Source organism: Paraphaeosphaeria sporulosa (genome assembly GCF_001642045.1).
Source record: "Paraphaeosphaeria sporulosa strain AP3s5-JAC2a unplaced genomic scaffold CC84scaffold_6, whole genome shotgun sequence".
Classification (NCBI taxonomy): domain Eukaryota; kingdom Fungi; phylum Ascomycota; class Dothideomycetes; order Pleosporales; family Didymosphaeriaceae; genus Paraphaeosphaeria; species Paraphaeosphaeria sporulosa.
The window spans coordinates 2,203,752-2,220,999 of NW_017253365.1; the positions used below are offsets into that span (position 1 = coordinate 2,203,752).

The following is a 17,248-nucleotide window of genomic DNA, read 5'->3' on the forward strand; positions in this document are numbered from 1 at the left end:
GCGTACTGAAGAAGGAAATCGACCTTGTGCAATGAATGCAATGCGCGATAATCCTTCTCGATCTTCTTGTTCTGTTCTTCTTTTAATTCTTCGCAATGCGGAAGGCCATCCGGATTTAAAAGTACATCTTTGCTTCTCTCGGTGTCGGGTGCGGTCACAGATATCAAGAGACATCTATCTCTTGTCAGTACATTAGCTATGTACGACAAGATTCCGCAGCGTGGACTACCTGTTCGAAAGTGTCGTCGGCCATCGGCCAATATGAGACGGTCAATCGCTACCTGTGGTGAAGTACTGCAGATTGCTCAGAATCGGGTGGACGGATGGGTGATCGGAAAAAAGCTGATAAAGGGAAGTTTGATTGTTTATGTGGGCTCGATAAGTGAAAAATCACTTCAGACTCACGGTATAGAGCGAGCGTCATTCGGCAGGGGAGCAATCCATGCCAAGAGCAAATGGGTGAAAGATTCAGTATGATCTTTGCACTGGTGGCACGCTCTTGCACTCCGCCTCATTCAGAGTGTGCATTGTCACTGCACGCGTCGCCCAACCCACTTCCTTACACACACCGTTCTGCCACGTCAAACTGTGCTTCATCCACTTCTCGTCGTCTCTATCTTTGAAATCATCTCGTGCATGTGCGCCCCGACTCTCTGTTCGTGTAAGCGCTGCCTTGCTCGTTTGAACAGCATTTGTGAGCAAATTTCGCAGCTCAAGTGTTTCTACCAGGTCCGAGTTCCAAATCAAGCTCTTGTCGGTGACTTTTAGATCGCTATCGAATCGTTTCTCAATGTCTTGGAGCTGGGCGTTCCCGGTGGCCAAGGAGTCCTGGGTACGAAACACTGCTGTAGTGGATTGCATCGTGCGCTGCATCTCATCTCTCAGGGAAGCCGTCGAAGAAGAGCCAGCCGAATTTAGGATGGTCCGAATCTCATGGATAGAGTCCAATCCAATCTCTGCTGGGGCGGCGTGATGAGGTGCTGAGGGTGCGAAAGTCTCCGCAATGTGTAAGGCTGTCGCTCGTCCCTGTCCAATGTAAGTAGCTATATCTTCGTACAATGGCACGGCAAAATATCACTTACAAACACAACGATATCAAGGAGAGAGTTAGCACCAAGTCTGTTGGCGCCATGTACGCTAACACATGCAACTTCGCCTGCCGCGTACAATCCGTCCACTATTGTCTCTTTCCCTTCCCGTACATCCAAGACCTGTCCCTTGAAATTAGTCGGCACACCGCCCATGCAGTAATGGACGGTTGGTAAAACAGGAATAGGTTCTTTCGTAATGTCAATGCCGGCAAAGATTGCAGCAGTTTCGGCAATTCCTGGCAACCGTTCCATGATGATTTCTTTCGGCAAGTGAGAAAGCTGCAGATGGATGTGATCTTTTTCAGGTCCGCATCCACGTCCTTGTATTATCTCCAGGTTCATGCTGCGAGAAACGACATCTCGGCTTGCAAGGTCTTTCGCTGTTGGTGCGTAGCGCTCCATAAAGCGCTCGCCTTCCGCATTGAGAAGATAGCCACCTTCGCCGCGTGCTCCTTCGGTGATGAGGACCTGCATATTGTTAGTCAGGATTCCCCTCAAAGACATAAAATGGACATACGCCAGCGCCATAAATGCCAGACGGATGAAATTGAACGAATTCCATGTCTTGGAGAGGGAGCCCGGCTCTTGCAACCATGGCGTTTCCGTCGCCGGTACTTGTGTGCGCACTCGTCGCAGAAAAGTATGCTCTACCATAGCCTGCAGTTATCAGTGAATCTAATCTGCTTCTTTCCAACAGGCGTACTCACCGCCAGTTGCTAGGACTGTGTTTCTCGCAAACATGCGATGACAAGTCCCGTCTTCCATATTCAAGGCCGTGATTCCAACGCACTTACCATCTTCCATCATCAAGTCTAAGGCGAAATATTCAATGAAGAATTGCACACCGTGCTTTAAGCTTTGGCCGTACAGGGTATGAAGCATAGCGTGGCCTGTTCGATCAGCGGCACACGCGGTTCGGTACGCCTGACCACCTTTCCCGTACTTCAATGACTGCCCTCCAAGTGCTCGTTGATATATTGTGCCGTCGGAAGTTCGCGAGAAAGGCATTCCGTAGTTCTCAAGCTCGACGACTGCGGGTATCGCTTCTTTGGTCATGTAATGGATTGCATCTTGGTCTCCTAGCCAGTCGGATCCTTTGACAGTATCGTACATGTGCCATCTCCAATCGTCCTCAGTCATGTTACCAAGCGCAGCATTGATCCCTGCTGGTGTCAGCGAAAAGTCCCTTCCAATCGCGCGTGGTATTCACATACCGCCCTGCGCAGCTACAGTATGCGACCGCGTCGGGAACAGCTTAGAAATGCATGCCGTCTTCAAACCAGCCTCAGTGAGGCCTACTGCTGCACGGAGCCCAGCGCCTCCAGCACCAACAACAATTGCACTGCGATCATTAAATTTCCTCTTTTGACAATGGATCTCGATAGCACTCACTCGTAGTGATGATCAATGATCGTTAGCCCTTTTATATCCTGACTGGTCGCAAATCCCCGGTCATGGATTGGGATTCCTGGTCCCTTTCTGAGGAATGAGCGTCGCGCGCCAAACCTTTGGCGTTGAATTGCTCTCGAAAAAGAATGCATTGCAACGGACAACGAGTCTCGAATGTCTGAAACGCAAGACGACACGATACGTAGGAAACAAGCTCAGGAAGTTGGCGCTAAGTAGGAGCTACCCCAGCCCGGCGAAAGCCCCTCTCCTCAGTCCCTCGGTTACTTGGGTTGCGCATATGTCGGTGCTATCGTCGACATTCGAGAGGTTGAATTCGCGTCGCCCGGCTCGCGAACAAATACAAAAGAGCCTAATAGGTTTGTCGCAACAGCGCCGCACCGAGAGCAGAGACCATGGTCGCTGTGCGACTCTGGGGCAAGTAGTTGAAGGGCATCGTGGGGTGACGCCAGAGGTGTCAGGAACGTCCGACTCGACCAATCGGAAATAACTTGTTTGTAGAATACAGGCAACAAGTACCCGAATCTAGCCTTTTTTTAAGCTGCAAGTCGGCTATATAACTTCAAGCACGTACAGCAAACATCCGTTTTGAGTCTGGATTATCGTATAGGCATTTCTGAGCCTTCAAAAGAACAAAACACAGGCACAGCGGCAAATCTTCTGAGGACACAATGAGTACCGCATTGAATCTAACTAAGCAAAAATACACCTGTTTCCAGGTACGAAAGTAATAACGAGTGTTGTACACCGAACGCACCAGTACCTCCAACCAACAAACCCCAGCCTCTCAACGATCCGACCACGACCCCATACCTTCTTCGCCTACCATTTCTTTCTCAGACATATCTTGGACAGAGTGATCTAGCCGAAGACGCACTTGCAGGTGTGGTACAGGAATCCACCACAGTAACCACCAGTGCGGCCGCCACCAAGGCTCTTGCACTGAACAGAACGTTAACAACTCAGCTCTCCATCTGGTGCATGACAGCTAGGGTACTTACATGATCGTTGCACTCGTAACGAGAAGAAAAAACCCCGCAACCGAAGCCTCTGGCTTGGAGATCCGTCTTGGCTTCGCGAGCTTCGATGGAGCCCTCGTCAGCTACAGCCCAATCGACACCGCCGTCGACATCGACATCGACATCGAGATGAGGTTGACGGGCTTCCACGTCGAATGAAGTGCCATCGGCTCCAGCCTCGCGAACTGCGACAGGAGCGGCCACGTCGAATTCGGTCGCCGTTGGAGCGGCCACCGCGCTGGTGGCGAAAGTGAGGACGGCGATAGCGACGACCTTGGAAAAGAACATCTTGGGAGAATGGATGAGATTGAAGGCCTGGAAGGACTGTCTGGAAAGAGTGATGTTGGAGTTGATATGTTGCTGAGTGATTGTTTGATGTTGGGTGCTGATGATCCAAAGACGTGCGATGCCACACCTCTTTATACATTCCCTCTGTTGCGATACCCTCTATCGTGGTATGGATCCTTGCTTCGCAAAACCTAGAATAGAGGTGCCTTCGTTGTTTCTCAACCCTTTCGTACCCTCAAACAACACTCCGCAACTGTGCACTACCCTCTCCCCACCGCTTTTGGATGGATGCGAACGATGCGGAAGTTGCCCCATAATCACGAGCTTGGCGGAATCATTGCTATGTGGTTTTGTATTTTGTCCGGGCATCGTTTAGCTGGTATACGGAGCCGCATGCAAGGCGCCGTCGGAGTCTTTGTCATGCGCTCGTATTCAGCTCAGCTTGTACGATCATACCTGTCAGTCCACTACCCCGCATAGCCTCGCTTTGAAACGGCCCCCATTCGTATGACGGACTTTTTAGGCATGTCGCGAAATAAATAGCACATTATCATCGGGAATGCATGCCGTTACACTTACACGAGGCTCGACTCACAAGGTCCTTGCTGCAAGAGGACTCAGTGGACTGGACTTTTATTTCCGGTCACGAAGCAAAGGAAAACGTGGCAAAATCACGAAGAAGGGGGCCTCTTGGTTACCCCGCGTACAGCTTGTGATATCTAGGAGATGTAAACGCCGAATGGGGACAGTTATTGCTGCAATTTGAAGTGTAAACCAGGAGTTGATTCCTCCACCACACCGCAACACCCGCACCTTTAACGCCTGTCAAATCAAGTCATTAGGTGGGCTTCTCATGCCCAGGTCGTCAGGTCGTAAACATAACCGTCCTACCACGCTGATTCCCGCTCTACAAACGCCATCTCGGACTTGACACCCGGTTGATACTAGTCTGAAGACCGCAGCCATTCGTTCTCCAGAGGCCCTCGCTCCTGCCCTGCATCATCACTCCTGCCCGCGAAAATGTTCTCCACCTGTTCAGTTCCCGATTTGATGGTCTTGCGCGCTCCATTCTCGACATCGCCGCCGCTGTTGTCTTCCTCTATTCGATCCGAGTACCGATTGAAGTCGGGCAAGTAATCAATCGCTCGGCGGGGGCCGTCGTTGTTGTGATCCTCGTCCGCGATTATGCGCGAGACTCTGTCAGGAACAACGCTATGCAGCCAAGACTCTCGCTGTGTAGGTATCGCAATGATAGCGAACTTGCTGTTGTCAGGAGTGAAATTAAGAGCATCAGCCTAGTAAGAGCGACTGACCTGCCACACAAATACTAGCGCCACGACTGCCATGAGTATACCTGCCATTCGTCGCTCCTCGCCTTTCCACGAGTCTAGGCAACCGTTCGTACGGCCAAAGGCTTCCTCACACGCCGTAGCCTTATGCGTTTTGTCCGGAAAGGGCCATGCCATATCGCGAGAGTTCTTCAACCCGCAACATTTGAATGCATCTTGTATCGTGCGTACGGCCTCTACATTTTTGTTTCGGTAGATGGTCATCCATCGCTCGTGTAGCCCACAATCTAATCCCGAGGGTGGGGCTGCATGGGTTCCGAGCAGTGTGATTACGACGGTGGAATATATGAAGATCAGCGTATTCGCAATGATGACAAGCGGCGGCCGCTGGATGTCTCCGCGATTGAGGCGCTTGCGACGCTCTTGCCGGCGAGTGAGATCGTAGCCAGCTTCCAGCAAGAGACCAGAGACTATCGGGAGAATTGTAGTCGCGTAAGCCAGACCATTTGGGATGGGAAGAGAGAGCTTAGTCGCATTAGATGTAGCGTATCTGATGCAAGTTAGATGCCGAGTGATAATATCCTCTTCGTCTAGTCGTACGCTGCCAGTGCTGTCACGAGAATGAGGAACTACCCAGGTGGGTTCTGTTAGTCTGTTGCTTAGGCTAAAACGGGCTTGCGACTTACCACAGCGCTGATGGTTGTAACAACTTGCTTCCTACTGTAGGTCATGATGACAAGTTGATGCTAACGACGGCAGAGGGACAATGTATAAGTGGCAATCTTAAAGATTGAAGAAAGTGAGGGAGGGATCATGCTCAGCGGTGAGGCTGCGCCATTGTTTTGAAACCGCCACGGGGTTTCGCCGCACCCCGCGCGCTGTGCCCAGGAGGAGGGGTAAAGATACCTATCATTTGGTACCTCCTTGAAGTTACGCGACATGTGAGAGCCCATGGGATTGGTTCACCCGACAGCTCGCCGCAACCCTGGCAACGCAGTAGGTAGGCAACATCATGCACCAAGATAACCTCTCGAGATCATGTAGCATGTGTTCATCGATGCAGCAGTTTCGGGCCGTTCTTGTTTGATTAATTCGCATCGTGTTGGCGTGGTGTTGAGTTGGATGGCAGAAATTGATTACGTCATTCCGGGAACGTACCCACCATACCGGTACCTGTGGTATTTCGACTTCGCTGCTTAGCAGTTTACTTCTTCATCTCTTGACACTGCGTTCTTGCCCACATTCACTTCTTGTTCTCATTCATCACTGCAATATTCATCCGAGGTGGCATGCTTATGATAGATTACTTATCTGCTTGCGCTATGGCTATTGCTCATCCACGTCCGGATATCCCATTAGGGATAACGATGCAGTTCCGCACTCCACGCCCTTCCCCGTCTCCTTGCTCCTCGAGACTTACAACGGTCCACAACGTCCCTGCTCTAGCAATTGTGGGCGCCTGAGCTCAAAGCAGCGCCGCAGAAGTTCCCGCCATTTTCGCTAGTCCTCATGTATCCCGTCGCCCAGTTCCCAGGCTCTCCACGAGAGCCAGCAATGTAGCGGCCACATGAAGCAGTTATTTGAGCATTGTTTTGGCCGATGGCATCCCCAGCAAAGAGCTTCGTTCCGCCGGACAAGTTGCATGCGAATGCTACTACGCCACCACGTTTCGAATAGTACGCAAGATGCGCACCGATGTTGCTGCCTCGTCCGAGCTGACTCACGAGATCAGCGTTGGCGGCGTCAGTATCACCGGCGTTGAGACCGATTCCACAACCGCAGTATGACTGTACTGCGCGGGCGACTAGAGGGCTGGCTTCGCGGACGCTGATTTCTGGTGCGTCGGAGAGGCGCGCGTGGATTTCGTTGCCGCGGCTGTCTAGTTGCACGGAGTAGGCGCCATCAGCCTGGCCCTGGGGAATGACGAACGCTGTCACGCTGGACAGGAGGAGGGGAAGGGCGAATGTAGCAGTGAAGCGCATCTTGACGATTTCGAAGCTTTTGAATGGAGGTAAGTGCCTGGCTGGAGAGATTGATCGAAGGTCGGAACTTGGGCACAATCGACAGACTGGAGAAGAACTTGTGATGGACTGTGGTCTCCTTGTATGCTGGGAAATTGCCCTTACTTATACTGATCATTATGATGTTCTAGGCACAGCATAGGTCTTGAAAGTCAGACGACTTCATCCCAAAGTCAGAGGCGGTGGAGATGCCCCACATAGCACTACCACTTGAGGGCATACGAAGGAAAGAGAAATGAGCCTGGACCGGAGTTCTGGGGATTGCTTGGCACGCATCGTGTGTAAGTCTATGCTGCTCTCTGAGATGGCGAGTCCACCAATCTACACTTCTGAACTCATGGTTGTACAAGTTCGGATCTTGTTATCCGGTCATTCGCGTGCAGTTGGTCTCACACATCATTGCACGTCAACGTTTCTGCGTAAGCTGGTGTGAATTTTTCCTGATGTTCACCAGCTCGCTTACCCTTTTTGGGTAATGGAAATATAATACGACGCGAGTACGCTTTGTCCACGCTTACATGGGGCCAAATACATTCTTATACCTAATGCGGGTTACCAATGCCCCCTCCGCTGGATCTATGGTGCGATATTAGGCACCAGTGACCGGCTTGGGCACCGCTGCTTAACAACACTTCGCTGAACTATTGCCATTCGACACAGGAGACGCAACGCCTAAGTTCTTTTTGGCGCGGAGGAGTTGGTCTTCACTCTCTCGCTCCGGAAAAATTTGCCATTGGTGTTTTCACTATATGATCATCTCGATTCACATGAGTAATATAAACGAAAGTCCTGCCCTGTGTTGGCTCGTTATACAACACGTGGATGGTTTGCCAGAGAGAATGCAGGATATTTGGACGTGCAACCTCCAGCAACCCAGCCCGAACGGAAACCTGTACGATTGATGCGTAATACTAACCTTGGAATATAACATGAAATGTGAGCTGGGTGCATGGCCAACTCGACCAGGATCAGATCATCCCGCAACTACGCGGCCTCTTCCAACGTGATAACTCCATCGTCGTTTGTGTCGTGTCTGGGAAGTAATGAGCGTAATCCGAGGTATGGGTTCGGTCCGACTTACTGCTTGAACCAGCTTACCCAATGCTCATGAACCTGGCTATTATCGGCACTAACGTTCATCCATTCGAGGTATTCCTGCAGAGAGAAGGAACCCGACCCCGACTTGTCAATCTCGTTGAACGTCGCCTCAGTCCCCGCGTCAACGTCACGTTTGAAAGCCGCAGGGAGTTCGCTCATTCGCTTGTTTCCACGGCCACCTCTGCAGGCTATACAGGAAAGACTTCAGTCAGTTCTGATGGTGGGCGAGGGAGACTGGGGAATTTTTTGGACTTGAGGGGACAACTTACTACCGCCGCTGGGATCACAGTTGCAACAGAAAATGTTGCAGGGGCCATAGCCGCAGCACCCAGCACCTTGGGTCGTTCCGTCGCCGCAGATACCAGAGCCGTCTCCGCCGCAGCAGTATGCCAATGTTAGAGGGAGCATCGAGCCGAGCACGGCAGCTACCGCGATGAATCTCATGCTGGGCTGGGCTGCGTATTTGGCACAAGGCAACTGATCTTAGGAATGGTCTGAGCAGAGAGGACAAGGCGTTGAATCAAGGACCTTCGTTTGGTGCCAGATCTTGCTTTGGTCTGCACTTGGCTTGACACTATGGCCTTATATACCTAAATTTTGTCATATTCAGGCGTCCACTTGTCTTTCGCAGAAACCTTGACACCCTCATCATAGACAGTCCAAAGCCAGAGCATCACCTCGAAGGGGAGAAGATGTACGTGTCAAGCAGCTTATTGAATGTATGGGTAGTACCACACAGTGATGAACGACCAATACTGGCGAAAGCCTGCAATCTATTCAGCTTACATTTGTCGGCTGGACAGCTCTTAGCCTCGCAGAAACATGCCACTCTTCCAGGAAAACACTCTCGACACAGCCCCAGCTTCGGTTCTGGTTGGGGACAACTGTTACAAGGCTACCCATCATCACAAATTCTACAGCGGGTTAGCTCCTCGTCCGATCAGTAAGCGTGTGATCTTCCAATACTCCGCTCGCCACCATTCTTTCTTCGAATAATGCCCAAGTGCGTTCAGCGAACACATGGGAGACGCGGATCACTTACACCATGTTGCTTGATAGCCGTACTACTATAGCATACTCGATGGTATATTGTGAGCACAAATCGTTTGGCCCGCAAGGTTGGCCTTCGACACCCTAAACCCAACTGTAAGCTGCTTGATTAATGGTTAGGTTGCTGTGATATTGTGGAACACAACAATCGGAATACTGTAAGCTCGATCTATAGCAGCAGATCCCACCTCCAAATCGTCTCAGTCAGCTGTCTTACGCAAGCCCGCATGGTGCTACTCCTTCAGAGCCTGGAAATATTGTATCACTTGCCATTGATCATTGCCCGTTCCGCATGTAAGCTGAGCTGTTCTTCCGCCTGACTACAATTACATGGGCTGATTGGCTTCATAGAAAACACAACGCGACACGACCAGGCTTGACGCCAGGCTGTGTGTCTTCTTGTCGGGTTTAGAGGGCGGAGAAAGAGTGCATATAGCATTCAGAGTTGTGGACCGCTTCTCGCGCTTCCCACATTAGGAATGGTTTCGACATTTGGCCGAAATTCGGCCATGCATACGAAGCACCCAGGAACACGGCTGCACCCAGGGCACCAATACTCTCCCGAGCCTGATGACTTCATCCACCACAGCCGCGAAGCTCCTCGCTCTTCTCATCCCTCTTGCTCTCCTCTACGCAGGCTACCTCAATCTGTACGCCCTTACGGTAATCCACGCAGGCTACCTCATCCAGCTCTCCTTCCGCCAGCCCAGCACCAAAACAGTCAAAACCCCTTCCGAGTCATGGATAATGTGGATGGTCGCCTCGCCGCTGGGTACAAGCTTCGCGCGCATTGTCACGCTCATTATAGCTATCCACCATGCCACCGTCTCGCTAGCGAAGTTTTCAAACGCATTGCCCCGGTCTGATAATGTGCTGCTATATAGCTGCGCTACGCCTGCCTATTTGGACCCCGAGCTGTTCACGTGGTCACCTCACACGTTTGCGACTCTGGCGCTGCTGTATACGGGGAGCTACGTTCGGTTCAGCGCGTACGCGGAACTCGGAACAAACTTCACGTATCGTCTCGCGAAGCCGGATCAGCTTGTTACTAGTGGGCTGTACGCGTACGTGAGGCATCCCTCATACACGGGGCTGCTTGCTGTGCTGATGGCGATGTATTCGCTCTTCTTTCGGCAGAGAGGACTCCCGAGCTGTTCGACGCCGCTGGTGAGTGAAAGGCTTTTTGAGGAAGCTTGGGTTGGTTATGCGATCGCTGTTATTGGATTTAGCGTTCCCGTTTGGCTGTTTATGGTGAAGAGGGTCAAGGAAGAAGAGAAGATGATGGAGATGGAGTTTGGGCAGAAGTGGAAGGAGTATTGCGAGAGGACGAAGAAATTCATTCCATTCGTGTATTGAGAGCAGCATAGATTTCGTGGCATACGATCACTTTGATGAGAGTTTCAGGTCTTCGGTCTCGCTGAATCACGTCGATCGCTTGATTTTACTTGATCTATACCTCCAATGGAGGATATCTAGTCATCTATGCACTGGCAAGGCACGGTCGATCTGCAAGAGCCTACAGAGCTGTCTATAGCTTCGCAAGGACGGCCTCGGCGCCGGAAACCTTTTTTCTATTAGCCAGGAACTGCAAAACCAGGATAGTATGCGCTCACAGAGACATCCTTGGGCGACGGCTCGTTCTCGGCGTAGATGACCTTGCCGTGATCGAATACCATAGCCCAGCGACCATTGCGGTCACCCATGCCAGCAGGCCAGCCGTGCTCCCTGGAAAAGAAGGTCTTGGTGTCTGAGAGGAACAAGATGTCATCACCCTTGACGCCGTTGACCTTGCCCCAAGCGTTCATGACCCAAGAGTCGTTACTCGCGATGGTGGCTACGACGTCCACGCCCTTGTTCTTGAATTCACTGAGCTTCTCGATGTAGGGAGGGAGGTGGCGGGCCTGGCATCCTGGTGTGAAAGCGCCTGTTGTGCAGCAGTCAGCTTGTTGGATTCTCTACCGGGGAGGAATGCCGCGCACCGGGAACGCTAAAGAGGACGACCTTTTTGTCCTTCCACTCTTTGCTCGCATCGTACTCCTGGGGAATGCCGCAAGCCGTAGCATCACCATCGGTAATGGGCGCCCATCTATACAGCGCGTCAGCGTATCTTCTGCGCACACAGTCTGCTGAACCAGGACTGTCCAACAGGGTTCTGAATCGCTTACTCGAACTTAACGCCATCAGGGAAGCTGTCGCCGACTTTAAGAGGTGCCATTGTGATTGATGGATGAGTGAAGGAGATTTCGAATAGCGCAGCAGGTTGTAAGTGTCGAAGGGCTTCTGCTTATGAAGCGTGTTGTTCTAGGTGTTGTGTAGTGAGGCGGCGGTAGTGAGGGGCAGCTTGCATCAGACAGCTCCACCGGCACCGGCCGTCGCGGGGCATCGCGTCACCGAGGCATCCCCCAATGAGGGATGAAGCTGGTTGTTAGCTTCCTTTGCTGGTGCCAATTCCAAATAGAGCATCCCTGCCCAAGGGGAATCCAGGTTGCGCGAGAGCAATGATCGAAGCTATTCGAATTCCAACAGCTTCGGTGGGGTCGGGATGAAATCTCCCATCTCACAGAGCCGCGGAGATCCGTCACCCGAGTCCTGCGAGGTAACGATCACGGGTCATTGCAGCGATGAGTAAGCATGTGTAGAAGGGCGCAGGGTCCTACAAGATAGCAATGACTGGTCCTGCGTTTACTGCCTTCGGTATAGCACTCGATCTACTAATACTATCGTACGATAAAGAAAGCAATATATAACCCAGAGGGTCACCCGTTTGTCTTTACCACTACCATTTATCATGTCTCTGACTCCACCTTTCACCAAAGAAGGTGCGGAGGCCAAGGTGAAGAAGGCACAAGATTTGTGGAACACACAGTAAGCAGCTCATGCCTCCACTCATTCCACGCTGACACCCGTAGGGATCCGAAGAAGATATCCGCTGCCTACACTCCAGCTTGCATCTGGCGCAATCGAGACGTCTTCTTCACTGGCACCGCAGCTATCGAAGAGTTCTTGACCAAGAAATGGGAGAAGGAGAAGAACTACCGTCTTCGGAAAGAGCTTTTCGCATTCACCGACAACAAGATCGCGGTCCAATTCTGGTATGAGTATCAAGATGCGCACGATGGCATGAAGTGGAAACGATGCTACGGTCTTGAAGATTGGGTATGTTACGCCCAGGTACAGAGGCTGTTCTTGCGGTCGTATATGCCTGAAGCCTTCAGAACTCGCCTCTGATACAAGGCACTCTCGTTATCCCACGTATGCGAATTGCGCTAACTTTGCTTCGCATAGACCTTCGCGGATGACGGGCGCATGCGCAAGAGGCAGATGAGTGCAAATGACGTGGAGATCCGCCCCTCAGGTTGGCGCATTCATCCTTTCTCGAGAGTTGTGATGCTGATGGTTGCAGAGCGTTGGTTTTCGGGGAATGTGGACGTCAATTCCGTTTTAATTGGCGAGAAGCATTGGTGAGAATGAAATGGCTGCCAGGGAGGACGTTCGGTGTCGCGAGAACGGCTATTGAACAAGCGCTGCTGCACGCTGCAGATGCGCTCAAGCTGGTGGTGTGTCGTGTACGAGAACCAGGATGAATTTCGTATCTGCTTTGAATTAGGGGTTTATAAAGCGACAGAACGCGTGAACTCACCTGGTATTATGACGAGCTCATTCTTCTTGGTCCGCAACCGCAACAGCTTGACCTCATCCTCTTCGTACAAGCCGTCCACTAGGGCCCCTGCAGCAGTAAGGAACGACCACACCTTGCTCGCCACGTCCTCTGCATTTTGTATGCCACCCTCTTTTTTGCCATTTGTGTAGTTGTCCGGTGTGGCGTCGTTGGAAGCAGGCAAGGCGCTGTTTGGGTTTGCGGACGTCGAATTTGAGATGAGTCCTGACGTGCGCACGATAGCTCCATTCTCGCGTGAGAGGATGAGCGTGCTCTGGACTCCAGGCTTCTGGCTAATGCGCGTAAGGTGAGCGAGCGTCTCGTCGGACTGCATCATGTTAGCTCCGGCTTGCGATACGTGTTTTGGGCAGGGGTACGGTTTTCTCGGCCATGTTGAGTATGTGAGGACTTGTAGAACCGCTAGGGTGAGGTTCAGATTAGGCGATCAAGAGTCTGGTGAAACCTGTTGATGTTGTCTGCGAATCGCAGAGCTGTTGTTGTTGGTTCGCAGCGAGTTTCCCTAGCGAGACCCTGGTCTATCGCCAAGACCAGGCTGCGCTAATCATGTTTGCGGCCTAGTCGAGCATTGAAGTCACGAATTTTTGAGCAGCTGCATGCGCCTCCCATCAACACTGCGCCGAATGTAACTCCCAGAACCTGCTCAAGCAGCATTCATGCGAATTTATCACCGACAAGAGCTTTGGAGTAAACATCTTGATAGCGGTTGACAGTCATAATGGGGTCCAGCGCGAAGAAGAAGAAGGAGAAAAAGAAGGATTTTCAGAAAGTAAAGCTCAAAGTCGGGAAGACAAAGGCCAAGGCGGCGAATCACACCGATACAAGCTTCAAAGCAAAAGGTATGTTGCATCAATTCTCCGGTTTAAATTGCAGGGATATGACTAGACGCCGATTCATACGAACAACGCTTACATTACAATAGCGATCGCATTGAAACAACAGTCGCTATCGACACATGCGCCTACAGTGGAAGCACAATGCGCACACCAGCTGTCTCTTCTCAACCACAAATCTGACACACAGAGACGTGATTCACTTGCATATCTGACGACAGTCATGTCAACCCACCCACCAGGCTTGCCCCTCCCACAGCCAGCCTCGGTCATTGTTCCAGCTGTTCAGCGATTGGTTCTGGATGGATCGAACAGCGTCAGACAGCAGATGCTCAAGCTCATTCAGAGCCTGCCAAAAGCGGACATTGCAAGTCACACCGATTCACTATTGTTGCATACTCGCGCTGCTATGACACATCTATCTACGGACATCCGGACTTTCGCACTAGAAGTCCTAGAGTGGCTGCTGAGCGTCGCTGGAGACGAAGTCGTCAGTTGTGCAGGAGGATGGGTGAAGACATTGAAGTGCTTCCTGAGCCTCCTCGGCTGGCAAGCTGAGGTCGGAAGCAAGTGGTCCGCTATGAGAACTTATGGCAGAGGAGCGAGCGACGCTAAAGTTCAGGTCAAGCAAATGAATACGTTAGCAGCTTTCCTCAGAGCCGGATTAGTACAGCCAACAGCAACAGCGGCTGTCGGAGCTGGTACCGATGCCTTTCCTTTGTGGCAAACGGAGCACCACGTGCTTTCAGAGCGATCGAATGCGTTTGCCCATCTAAACTTGTTCGGCTCTACGAGAGACGAGGAAGCGGAGATGTACGAGGACCGTGAAGATCGTCAAAGAGTGTTCCACGAATTAGCCGAGGGCGCAATTGCAGCAGGTATCGAGCAATCGACGAAAGGAGGTGGAGAGCTGGGTCGTGCAGGGGCTTATCTACGCAAAGCGATGAAAGAGGGTATGGTCGACTTCCACAGGGTCGATATCTTGTAGTCGCCTTAGTTGAGACGACGTCGATATAGGCAAATCCGGAAACTGAATCCAACATCTTTCCGTACCAAGTCAGAGCATTGCTGGAATCATTCGTCAAGCGCGATGGAGATACTGCGCAGTGCAAACGGAACCCCTCATATTAAGACATGGTGCTGTACTTTCGAAACTGACTAACGGCTCAGATAAGTGCCCGTGTACGCTATATCCTCTACTTGGAGGGTGCGGGCTGGATACGAGCCACCCCAACGTTACTGTCGTGTTTTCCAGTCTTGCTTTTCATTTCTTACGAGGGTTCGTGCCAAATGCGGGTAGCAGCTACACCTATCTGAGCATTAGTTGCTTATGAGCCAGAGAGGTGGGAAGCTTGATAATGCACGGATCATGTCCTTTTACCTTTACTGGAGCATTGACAAGAACTGCAAGAAGAGCTGCAAATATATCACATGTGACTGCAGCTGCAGCATGTTGTGTAACAGATGGCGTTGTAGACTATCTACAACGACCAATCAAACCCACAGGCCCATGGCACACCACGGAACAGTATATAGAGGCCCACCTTTCAACGCAAATATGAAGTCCCCTCATTTTTCCTAAGCTCTCTCGCCTGTAATCTCCTGTTTTAGATAGCAGGTAATGGGACGGGCTTAACCAAATACAGAATAGTATCAGCAGGTAAAAATTACTCTATCACAGTAGTTAAGCTCGAAGGCACTTACCCTAAATCTACCGCGCTGGGGCCTATTGTGTAACATCTCAAACGACCGCCACGACTCAACACTGTATGCCAACCCACAGGCATGCCCGGCAAGATGGATGTCGCCAAGGTGAATGCAAAAATACATGCTCGCTGCGCGCGGTACTAATACGCTGCAGCACGAGGCCGAAGAAGAGACGCATGCTTTGTCGTACAAAACACGACCGCCTCTCGCGAAACCAGGCACATATCTTCGCGATATTGATTGGCTGATCAGTAAGCTTCTAATAAATCTTACGATCGAGAACAGACTAAGATGAATTTAGAGGCAATGAATGACAACAGAATCGACATAAACCCAGAATATCAACGAGAGGTCGTCTGGACAGCCGATCGAATGTCGCAGCTCATCGATTCACTTATGGAAAATTATTACATCCCACCAATTATCTTCAACAGACAAACAGACAACGAGACAGGAGAGACAACTCTTGTCTGTGTCGATGGAAAGCAGAGGCTATCATCAGTCCAAGCTTTCGTGCGGGGAATTATTCCCTGTACAGACCATCAAGGGGAGAAGTGGTGGTTCGAAAATGCACAAGTGCAGGGCAAGAACAAGAATCTTTTCTCAGAGACTGAGCGAGGGGATTTTCTAAACAAAGATTTCGTCACATTTGAGTATGTGAACCTCGAACCACAACAGGAAGAGGACCTGTTCGCTCGCGTACAGATGGGCATGCCCTTATCGGTAGCAGAGAAAATGCGCGCTACATCAGGATCTTGGCAAGACTTAGCACGCCACTTTATTAGCGACTTCCCAGTCATATACTCGCTTCAGAAGGACCGGATGCGAGCGAAAGACTTCCAGCTGACACTCTCATGCTTCAGCCAGATACTGGAAGTTCAACACCCAACACCATCGGACGGACTACCGATGCACAAATCGGGTCACACCCATTTAGCTAAATTAGTAGGGAGGGATAGCTTCTTAGACGATGATCTCAAGTCACATCTGGCATGCGTTTGGAAAACATTCAAGGACCTCATTGAGCTGGAACCCAATGTTTTCACAAACGCAGATAAGAGGCTCAAGGGCGTACAGACCTTTGCACCTGTTGAGATGATAGCGGTCACAGTGCTTATCTCAGTCCACATCGACACAAGTCACAACAGACTCCTTGAAGTTATCCGCTCTCTGCGGGAGAATCTGCGTGAGAACTTTAGTGACTTGAGGGTCAACGGCTACATGTGGAAGGCCGTCTGGTCATTCATCGACAACTTGAACAAGAATCGACCCGCGGGTGACGACGATACGATTGATCAAGATGTACCCTCCGGATCCTGGGCGCCACCTTCAACATCTGCTCTGGCACCAATCAAAGCTGGTCCCAAGAAAGGAAGACCAACTGCAAGGACGAAGCCCCCAACGGTTCTTCCTGGAGCTGGGGGTAATGGCACAGCAGGCAAGCCTGAGCCGATAGAGCCAGAACCAGAGCTAGATCTAGCAGAGGCGCGACCTCGAAAACGTCAACGGGCAGATACCACGAGCCGAACCATAGAGCCAACTCCCGCAAGCATACAACATCCTACGCCTGTGACGAGTGCCGGAGACATCACTGTCCCATCTACACCTACCGTCGAAGCCCGAACGCAGTCTTCATTTGCGTCTCTACGTGCTCCAGTAGCCGCCCCCGCAGCTTCAGAAGCCCGGCAACGCCCGAAGAACAATACGTCTTCACAAGACTCCTTACCAACGCCAGGCTCAACACCTCCGTTCATGCCAGCAGAAGCCCG

At 51.3% G+C, this 17,248-nt stretch overlaps 10 protein-coding genes across 10 annotated transcripts; 4 read left to right on the top strand and 6 right to left on the bottom strand.

The window, feature by feature from the left end:
- Window positions 1-369: 369 nt before the first annotated feature.
- On the bottom strand, window positions 370-2,910 carry CC84DRAFT_1247827 (putative succinate dehydrogenase flavo protein subunit). Its single transcript, XM_018184242.1, has 6 exons — window positions 2,484-2,910; window positions 2,306-2,433; window positions 1,799-2,257; window positions 1,609-1,748; window positions 1,083-1,559; window positions 370-1,026 (listed from the first exon to the last, which is right to left on the bottom strand). The coding sequence occupies exons 1-6, from the start codon at window positions 2,630-2,632 to the stop codon at window positions 469-471; spliced, it is 1,911 nt and encodes a 636-aa protein (XP_018035499.1). The 5' UTR covers window positions 2,633-2,910; the 3' UTR covers window positions 370-468.
- A 1,692-nt stretch (window positions 2,911-4,602) lies between these two features.
- CC84DRAFT_1206621 (uncharacterized protein) lies at window positions 4,603-5,825 on the bottom strand (the record flags this gene model as incomplete). Its single annotated transcript, XM_018182039.1, has 3 exons — window positions 4,603-5,064; window positions 5,119-5,619; window positions 5,781-5,825. The coding sequence occupies 3 exons, from the start codon at window positions 5,823-5,825 to the stop codon at window positions 4,750-4,752; spliced, it is 861 nt and encodes a 286-aa protein (XP_018035500.1). The 3' UTR covers window positions 4,603-4,749.
- A 485-nt stretch (window positions 5,826-6,310) lies between these two features.
- Window positions 6,311-7,527, bottom strand: CC84DRAFT_1165463 (uncharacterized protein). Its single transcript, XM_018178718.1, has 3 exons — window positions 7,466-7,527; window positions 7,247-7,396; window positions 6,311-7,105 (listed from the first exon to the last, which is right to left on the bottom strand). Exon 3 carries the CDS (start codon window positions 7,074-7,076, stop codon window positions 6,537-6,539), a length of 540 nt encoding a protein of 179 aa, XP_018035501.1. The 5' UTR covers window positions 7,077-7,105; window positions 7,247-7,396; window positions 7,466-7,527; the 3' UTR covers window positions 6,311-6,536.
- A 503-nt stretch (window positions 7,528-8,030) lies between these two features.
- CC84DRAFT_1206622 (uncharacterized protein) lies at window positions 8,031-8,657 on the bottom strand (the record flags this gene model as incomplete). Its single annotated transcript, XM_018182040.1, has 3 exons — window positions 8,031-8,148; window positions 8,197-8,401; window positions 8,483-8,657. 3 exons carry the CDS (start codon window positions 8,655-8,657, stop codon window positions 8,100-8,102), a joined length of 429 nt encoding a protein of 142 aa, XP_018035502.1. The 3' UTR covers window positions 8,031-8,099.
- A 1,152-nt stretch (window positions 8,658-9,809) lies between these two features.
- On the top strand, window positions 9,810-10,649 carry CC84DRAFT_1165465 (uncharacterized protein). Its single transcript, XM_018178719.1, has one exon. It carries the CDS (start codon window positions 9,834-9,836, stop codon window positions 10,617-10,619), a length of 786 nt encoding a protein of 261 aa, XP_018035503.1. The 5' UTR covers window positions 9,810-9,833; the 3' UTR covers window positions 10,620-10,649.
- Window positions 10,650-10,723: 74 nt separating this feature from the next.
- On the bottom strand, window positions 10,724-11,764 carry CC84DRAFT_1165466 (AhpC/TSA family protein-like protein). The gene is made up of 4 exons (XM_018178720.1): window positions 11,429-11,764; window positions 11,243-11,349; window positions 10,877-11,187; window positions 10,724-10,827 (listed from the first exon to the last, which is right to left on the bottom strand). The coding sequence occupies exons 1-4, from the start codon at window positions 11,476-11,478 to the stop codon at window positions 10,792-10,794; spliced, it is 504 nt and encodes a 167-aa protein (XP_018035504.1). The 5' UTR covers window positions 11,479-11,764; the 3' UTR covers window positions 10,724-10,791.
- CC84DRAFT_828055 (DUF1348-domain-containing protein) lies at window positions 11,749-12,855 on the top strand. The gene is made up of 4 exons (XM_018187550.1): window positions 11,749-12,128; window positions 12,173-12,419; window positions 12,549-12,618; window positions 12,667-12,855. The coding sequence occupies exons 1-4, from the start codon at window positions 12,052-12,054 to the stop codon at window positions 12,726-12,728; spliced, it is 456 nt and encodes a 151-aa protein (XP_018035505.1). The 5' UTR covers window positions 11,749-12,051; the 3' UTR covers window positions 12,729-12,855.
- Window positions 12,726-13,413, bottom strand: CC84DRAFT_1165468 (uncharacterized protein). Its single transcript, XM_018178721.1, has 3 exons — window positions 13,299-13,413; window positions 12,904-13,249; window positions 12,726-12,856 (listed from the first exon to the last, which is right to left on the bottom strand). The coding sequence occupies exons 1-3, from the start codon at window positions 13,311-13,313 to the stop codon at window positions 12,810-12,812; spliced, it is 408 nt and encodes a 135-aa protein (XP_018035506.1). The 5' UTR covers window positions 13,314-13,413; the 3' UTR covers window positions 12,726-12,809.
- Window positions 13,414-13,657: 244 nt separating this feature from the next.
- Window positions 13,658-14,760, top strand: CC84DRAFT_1218519 (uncharacterized protein; the record flags this gene model as incomplete). Its single annotated transcript, XM_018183008.1, has 2 exons — window positions 13,658-13,778; window positions 13,862-14,760. The coding sequence occupies 2 exons, from the start codon at window positions 13,658-13,660 to the stop codon at window positions 14,758-14,760; spliced, it is 1,020 nt and encodes a 339-aa protein (XP_018035507.1).
- Window positions 14,761-15,851: 1,091 nt separating this feature from the next.
- Window positions 15,852-16,748, top strand: CC84DRAFT_1050756 (uncharacterized protein; the record flags this gene model as incomplete). The annotated part of the gene is made up of 1 exon (XM_018173472.1): window positions 15,852-16,748. A coding segment is annotated over one exon (897 nt), but the record flags the coding sequence as incomplete, so codon positions are not given.
- Between the last annotated feature and the right edge of the window lie 500 nt (window positions 16,749-17,248).

Coding starts and splice junctions, on each gene's coding strand:
- CC84DRAFT_1165468 (XM_018178721.1), bottom strand. Junction 12,857..12,903: donor TGAGCTCGTCATAATACCAG/GTGAGTTCACGC, acceptor AATTCAAAGCAG/ATACGAAATTCATCCTGGTT.
- CC84DRAFT_1165463 (XM_018178718.1), bottom strand. CDS start 7,076: ATGCGCTTCACTGCTACATTCGCCCTTCCCCTCCTCCTGTCCAGCGTG.
- CC84DRAFT_1165465 (XM_018178719.1), top strand. CDS start 9,834: ATGACTTCATCCACCACAGCCGCGAAGCTCCTCGCTCTTCTCATCCCT.
- CC84DRAFT_1165466 (XM_018178720.1), bottom strand. CDS start 11,478: ATGGCACCTCTTAAAGTCGGCGACAGCTTCCCTGATGGCGTTAAGTTC. Junction 11,350..11,428: donor CCTGATGGCGTTAAGTTCGA/GTAAGCGATTCA, acceptor CGCGCTGTATAG/ATGGGCGCCCATTACCGATG. Junction 10,828..10,876: donor CGTCGCCCAAGGATGTCTCT/GTGAGCGCATAC, acceptor AATAGAAAAAAG/GTTTCCGGCGCCGAGGCCGT.
- CC84DRAFT_828055 (XM_018187550.1), top strand. CDS start 12,052: ATGTCTCTGACTCCACCTTTCACCAAAGAAGGTGCGGAGGCCAAGGTG. Junction 12,420..12,548: donor GCTACGGTCTTGAAGATTGG/GTATGTTACGCC, acceptor TGCTTCGCATAG/ACCTTCGCGGATGACGGGCG. Junction 12,619..12,666: donor CGTGGAGATCCGCCCCTCAG/GTTGGCGCATTC, acceptor TGATGGTTGCAG/AGCGTTGGTTTTCGGGGAAT.
- CC84DRAFT_1247827 (XM_018184242.1), bottom strand. CDS start 2,632: ATGCATTCTTTTTCGAGAGCAATTCAACGCCAAAGGTTTGGCGCGCGA. Junction 2,434..2,483: donor ATCATTGATCATCACTACGA/GTGAGTGCTATC, acceptor TAATGATCGCAG/TGCAATTGTTGTTGGTGCTG. Junction 1,560..1,608: donor CTGGCATTTATGGCGCTGGC/GTATGTCCATTT, acceptor AACAATATGCAG/GTCCTCATCACCGAAGGAGC.